Source organism: Solanum lycopersicum, chromosome 12, assembly GCF_036512215.1.
Source record: "Solanum lycopersicum chromosome 12, SLM_r2.1".
NCBI classification, from domain to species: Eukaryota; Viridiplantae; Streptophyta; class Magnoliopsida; order Solanales; family Solanaceae; genus Solanum; species Solanum lycopersicum.
This window is the reverse complement of record NC_090811.1, coordinates 31,232,413-31,239,834: the sequence shown is the minus strand read 5'-3', so window position 1 is coordinate 31,239,834 and position 7,422 is coordinate 31,232,413. Positions and strand designations below refer to the sequence as shown.

The following is a 7,422-nucleotide window of genomic DNA, read 5'->3' as shown; positions in this document are numbered from 1 at the left end:
CCATTACGTGTTGTTTTGGGTTGTGGTTTGGCTAACCTACTGATGGATTATAGTAGGTGCCTTCATGGCTCAAGAAATTGGGTCGTGACAATCTTATTCATCCTTGTAATGTTATTCCTTGATGACAGGGTTGTAATAAATCAAGGGTTCAAGTATGTTGGGATACATATTACTTGTTTGAGTCAGTAAGCATGCTTAGTTGGTTGGTATGACTTCATTGACTTTGCATTAGAATGTTAGAACGGTAAAATGGCATCTTTTAACTAAACGTCCCTTTTTAGCATGTTTTTCTTTTATATGTGCATAAGGTCTCATACTTAGTACATGTGGATTATTAACCCCGTTTTCTTCCCTATTCCCAAACATTTTAGGTTCTGGTCATTCAAGGCTCATTCGGGACGACTTGAATAAGGCTTGAATATTCTCTTTCATCCAAGTGGGTAGGTCCTCACTTTTCGAGGGTGATGCCAATATCATGCTTAAGAAGTTTCTATGTTTTTCGAATACTTTTATGTTTATTCCAATTTCATTCTGTGCGACTTATATAAGCCTATATGTGGGTTCTTTACATTTTATGTAGGGCTATGTCCATGTTGTGATAATCATTTAGATGGTATGAGATGGACAATCTTTGAGACTATATTTCTATCTTATATATCTGTATGTGCAATAAAAGTAGAAGGCTATGTAACCTTCCTACACGAAGGGAAGGGTCTATGTATACTCAATACGCCTATATTGTGTGTAAGTATAGGTCTATGTAAACCTCCTAGTGGATGTAATGAAAAGTTTTGATTTTTTCCGCATTTTCAACCTATGAATGTAATGACATGAGAATAAGAGGCTAGTCTTAGTCCTTAAAAAGAATGACGATGCCGGTTATATCTAGGGGCTAAACCCAGATGTGATAATCTTGGTATCAGAGCATGAGGTTGAATATTGTTGAGTTGTGTCTCTCTCTCTATCATGTCTATGTAGGTTTGTATTCATAAATGTGAAGTGTGCCACATTTATGAGTAGGAACCTATGTGATGCCTAGGAATCATTCGAGTTCGTAGAAATATTATACTATGCTGTGCTTTGACATCTAATTCTATTGTTGTGCTTACAGGAAGTATGAACACTAAAAGGAATGCGATTCGAAGACTGGAAGAAGAAATTGCCAGTGCAGAAGCTCCTCCCCATAGTGAGCAAGTTCCAAAACTTAAAGAAGATACTAATATTGACCAAGCTCTGGTCAATCCTCCACCCTTGATGGATGGAGATATACAGGCTGCCCTCATTCAATTGGCTCAAGATGCCACCGTCCAAGCCCAAGCTATGACGGCTCAAACAAATCCGGAGGTTGTCCCCCGTTCTTATAAAGAAGTCACTACTATGGCTTCCCATATAAGGGACTTCACTAGAATGAACCCTCCTACTTTGTACGGGTCTAAGGTTGATGAAGACCCCCAAGAATTCATTGATGAAGTCTCTTAAATACTTTTGGCTATGGGGTTATCCATATGTGAGAAGGCCGAGTTGACTACTTATCAACTAAAGAACGTGGCACAAGCATGGTATGTGCAATGGAGGGATAATAGGCCATTGAGGGGTGGTCCGATGACTTGGGAGATCTTGAAGATGAATTTTCTAGATTGGTTATTTCCTAGGGAGATGAAGGAGGAAAAAGTGGTGGAGTTCATCAACCGTCACCAAGGAGGAAGGAGTATCCATGAATACTCTTTGGAATTCATTAAATTCTCCAAATATGCTTCTTCTTTGGTTTTCAATCCTAGACATCAAATGAGCTATTTTGTGATGGGGGTGGTGGAGGAATTACAAGAGAAGTGCTATTCGGTCATGCTACATGACAACATGAACATTTCTCATCTTATGGTGCATGCAAGAACGGTCGAGGACGCAAGGGATAAGAGAAAGAATAGATATGCTAAGAGAGCAAGATCATTCGATGGAGGTTCTTCAAATAATAGGCTTGAAATACAAGAAAAGCGTAGATTTAAGAAGAGGGTTTCTAATCAAGTTCCATACAAGTTCCCGAAGGCTCGTGATGATAAGGGAAATAAATTGAGAGCTAAAAAGGGACAGAGTGGAAACTCACCAAATGAGAAGCCTACATATGCCAAGTGTTGAAAGGGTCATCTTGGTGAGTGCTTGGTATGAACGGGGAATTTTTTTAGTTGTGGAAAGATTTATCACTACATGAGAGCTTGTACAAAATTGAAGGGTCAAGAGAGTGGTGTCCAAGCTCAAGCAAGTGGTTCTAATGATGCTCCCAAGAAGAACCGCTTCTATTCTTTCACTCTAGGGGTGAACAAAAGACTTCTCCTGACGTGGTGACCGGTATGTTAAAAGTCTTCCCTATTGATGTATATGCCTTCATTGATCCCGGTGCTACTTTATCCTTTGTTACTCCTCTAGTAGCCAATAAGTTTGATATTTTACCCGATATTATGCATGAACATTTTATAATGTCTACTCCCATGGGTGAATCAGTTGTTGCAAAAAGGGTTAGAAATTGTCCAATAATGTTGCCCAATAGAGTTTCTTATGTTGATCTAGTAGAACTCGATATCCTTGATTTTGATGTTATATTGGGTATGGATTAGTTGCATGCATGTTTAGCCTCCAATGATTTTAGGACAAGGGTGGTGAGGTCTAACTTCCCAAATGAAACGTTGTAGAGTGGAAGGGGGGAAATTCTATTCCTAGAGGTCGTATTATCTCGTGTCTAATAACATGTAAAATGATCTCAGAGGGTTTTCTATATCGCTTTGGTAAGAGTCCAACATCTAGACTTCAAAATTCTTCCCATTGAGTCAGTTCTCGTAGTGAGTGAGTGAGTTTCCAAATTTCCTAATGACCTTCCCGGTATTCCTCCCGAACGGGAAATTGACTTCGGTATCGATTTTCTACCATATACAAATCCCATATAAATTACTCCTTATAGGATGACTCCAGCCGAATTGAATGAGTCGAAGGCTCAACTCAATAATTTACTAAATAACGGTTTTATAAGGCCGAGTATCTCTCCATGGGGTGCTCCAGTTTTATTTGTAAAGAAGTATGGCTCCTTGAGAATGTGTATTGATTACCGCAAACTCAAAAAGGTCAACATTAAGAATAAGTTCCCTCTCTCTAGGATTGACGACTTGTTTGATCACCTCCAAGGGGCTTAATTTTCAAAAATTGACTTGAGATTGGGGTATCACTAACTTAGGGTGAGAGGTGAGGATGTAACCAAGACGGCCTTTTGGACTTGGTATGGGCACTATGAGTTCTTTGTTATGCCTTTCGGTCTGACTAATGCTCTGACGACCTTTATGGACCTAATGAATAGAGTTTTCCGAAATTATGTAGATTCATTTGTCATTGTCTTCAGTGACGACATGTTGGTATACTCAAGGAATGAGTGTGATCACATGGGTCATTTGAGGGTAGTATTGCAAACCCTTAAAGAACATCAATTTTTTTCCAAATATAGCAAGTGTGAGTTTTGGTTGAGGTCGATGACAATTCTTGGCACATCATTTCTAGTGGAGTTGAGAAAGACCCAAGGAAAACGGAGGCGGTGAAGAATTGGCCTAGACCATTGAATCCAATCGACATTAGGAGTTTCTTGGGTTTAGTGGGTTATTATCGGATGTTCATGGATGGTTTTGCGTCCATTACATCTCCTTTGACTATTTTGACCCAAAAGAGTAGGAAATTTGACTGGTCGGAAGCATGTGAGAAAAGTTTCCAATTGTTGAAAGATAGGCTCACTTTCGCTCTGGTGTTGAATTTACCGGAGGGTACAAAAGGTTTTGTTCTGTATTATCAAACATCCTGAGTGGGTTTGGGGTGTGTTCTTATGCAACACGTGAAAGTGATAGGTTGACTAAGTCCGCTCACTTTATTCCCGTCAAGTCTACATATTCGGCGGAAGATAATGCAAGAATCTTCATTGATGAGATTGTGTGTCGCTATGGTATTCCTTTATCCATCATATCAGATCGGGGTGCACAATTTACATCTAGGTTTTGGAGATCATTTCGAATAAAGTTGGGTACTACGGTAAAGTTGAGCACTGCTTTTCATCCTCAAATGTATGGTCAAGCGGAACAAACTATTTAAACCCTTGAGGATATGCTTAGGGCTTGCATTATTGACTTTAAAGGGTATTGGGATAGGCATTTGACTTTGGTGGAGGTTTCTTATAATAATAGTTTGCATTCATCCATTTCCATGGCTCCCTATGAAGTCTTGTATGGTAGGAGGTGTAGGTCTCCTATTGGATGGTTTTAAGTGGGTGAGCCTTCGCTTCTTGGTCCCAATTTGATTTTTAAGACCTTAGAGAAGATTCATATCATAAGGAAACAATTGCAAATGGTTTAAAATCGGCAAAAGTATTAGACCAATCATAGGAGAAGGGATTTGGAGTTTGAAGAAGGTGATAAGGTGTATTTGAAAATTTCACCAATGAAAGGGGTCGTTAGATTTGGCAAGAAGGGGAAGTTGAGTCCTTATTATGTCGTTCCCTACAAAATCTTGCAAAGGGTTTGTTAGGTTGACTATGAATTGAAACATCCTAGTGAAAAAGTGTATCGGTCATCCCGAGTCCGTTTTTCTTCTTAAGGGTCTTGGTGTTAAGGATAACCTCTCTTATGAGGAAGTTCCAGTTCAAATTCTTGATAGGCAAGTCAAGAAGTTGAAGAATAAAGAAGTGGTTTCCGTAAAGGTGTTATGGAAGAATCATCTTGTTGAGGGTGCAACATAGGAGGCCGAGGCCGATATGAAGTCCCATTACCCTCATATTTTTGATAACTAAGGTTAGTCATTATTTTTAATAATATAAATATGACTAGAAATTTAAGTTTCTTGATTTTTGGTGAAGTATTGCATAAATGTGCATTTTTGGGTTTCATTACATTGAAGTAGTATCTCTAAAACTAGAATTTACCTTTTTGGTTTATTTGAGTTATATTGTGAATTTTGGTATGGTGATTCTTTATGAAATGTTATGTAGCATGTGGTTAAGTTTTACTTTGTGCTAGTTGACTTATGTAATGTATGTTGTGTTCATAAGTCTTGTGAGAAGGAAATACCTCATGATAAAGTGTTTTGAGCCTTGTGTGTAAAAATTTGAGTTTTGAAATCTTCCTTGTTGAAATGATATGATTTATGATTATTTGATATTGTTGACTGGTTGGGCTGTTAGTCTTGAGTCTATTCCTTTCTTCAAAAGAGTTCTAGTGTCATTCGGGGACAAATGTACTTAAGGGAGGGGGGGGGGGATAATGTAACACCTTGAAAATCCAACATGTGTCGTCAGGCCTAACATAGGTGTCATGAGGTCTAAGTACTATTTTAATTTCATTTTAATGAATATAGGTCATTTAGGAAGTTTAACAACCAAAACGTCCAAGAACGTCTGTGACGTCTATAAGTTGGTTCAAAGGGGTACTAGCGTGCCTTAGCCAATTTGAATATATTTTAGGAGTCGAACATGTATGAAAAATGGTGAAATCATACCTTATAGGTGTTTAAGTTGTTTAATGGTTGAAACATCCGGGTACGACTCCCCAAGGACAAACCAAGGGCCCTTGAGGAGGACCCCTGCAGGTTGAGACAACACTTCTTGAGAAGTGTGCATCGACAAGGAAGGAAATGGTGTGTGTGTGGACTGATGGGGCGTTGGTTCCACCAATGTACCACACTTAGACGAATTGAGGAAGCCCCTCGTCTGCATAATATCTGAACTCACCTGAGGGCTGCAGGTCGGCGGAGGGGGGGGGGGCTGTCTGTCGACTCAAAGACGGCCTTTTGGCGGGGTTCCGTCTATGAGAGTCTTAAATCGTTTCACATTTTAAATATTTATTAAATTTATTAATGAAGTGGTTTAGGGGTTATTTAGGGATTAAGGGGATACTAATTAACTAACTTATCTCCAATATGAAGGCCCCAACTCCAATTAACCTAATCACAACTCTCAAATACCAACTCTCTTCTTATTTCACCATTGAAGACTAGTAAGGAAAAGGATTTTGGGGATGGAAAGGGACGAATTTACCATCAATTTTTCATCAAACGTTAAGGTATGGGATCTAATTCACCCTTGAGACTCTTTCCTCAAAGTGTTCCTTCAAAATGGATTTCAAAAGTTGTGTTTTCATGTGGGTTTCATCCAATTGCGAAATTGATGTTGTGAAGTGAGTTGTTTATGATTTATTTAGGATATAATGGATATATTAACATGTAATTTATTCTATTGTGATCAATTGTGATGGTTTGGCTCAATTTAATGATTTTGATCCTTAACCCTTAACCCTAGGTTGATCTTGATGTAAATTGGGTTGTGGTTGATTCAATTGTCTTGATCATGGGTTAAATCACTATTAGATGATGTTGTTACACCAATGATTAAAAAATTAGAATGAATTGTTGTCTTTCATGCTAATCTTGAGAAGTGACCTAGGTTATGGAAATTGGCCTAAGTAACCTTTTTAAGCATTGAATTGATGTTGAATTATGGTGTAGTGACTCTTCTAGTATTGCTATCAAGGTGATTATTGAACTATGATGTTGAACATCTGAATTGGCGTGAATTAAGGTTTTATTGTAAGGCCTTAATAATGACCCATGAAGGAGACTTGGTAAGCCTTGGAATCTCTATCTTTACTTCTAATTTTTATTAATTATGGTTAAGTAATGATGTTATATTGAAGTATGCCTTATATTAGGATGATAGGGTGGTATTATGTTGAATTGAAATGTCTTTACTATTTTGTAAGGTTGATTAATGTGAATGTGATATAAGAGTTTTGATAACTATCAATGTTACTTTATAGGCTATGAAATGCTAATATGTTAAGTTCACTTATATCAATTGCGATCAAAGGACTATACTCTTGCGATTCTTATTGAGCTATTGATGATGATGATTTTACAAGGGGTAGAACCTATGGCCTAAACTAAGTTATGATTGATAAATTAAAGGTTTAAAGATATTTCAATAAAGGGACATAGCTTAGCACCGAGTGAACTTGACAATGAGAGATGATGACTTCCCCAAGAGGAAGATTCTCCCTATAGTTCTATATTAGATGTTGACTTCCCAAAGAGGCATAATCATCCAATATAGTCCCATGAGAGGAAGCCCCAACTACCAAGTGGTATAAAGAGGGAATATACTATCTCTTATTTTTTGAACTATGTTGGCCCCATAGGAAGACTAGCTAGTGGATCCACCTAGAAAGCTACATTTATGCTTTGTTCTACTTTGGCCGGAAGACCACCTTCCATCGGTGTAAGGTTTTACAACACCGAATTCCACACTTAAATCATGTGGTCTATGACTTTCTTAAGTTTGCATTAGGCTTTTAGAAGGGTAAAATTGCATGTTTTGACTAAATGTCCTTTTTTCGAAAATTTTGCTTTTAT

At 38.0% G+C, this 7,422-nt stretch overlaps 1 protein-coding gene across 1 annotated transcript; it reads left to right on the top strand.

The window, feature by feature from the left end:
• The first annotated feature begins 1,491 nt into the window (after positions 1 to 1,491).
• LOC138340304 (uncharacterized) lies at positions 1,492 to 2,133 on the top strand. The gene has a single exon (XM_069292016.1). The coding sequence runs from the start codon at positions 1,492 to 1,494 to the stop codon at positions 2,131 to 2,133; it is 642 nt and encodes a 213-aa protein (XP_069148117.1).
• The last annotated feature ends 5,289 nt before the right edge of the window (positions 2,134 to 7,422 follow it).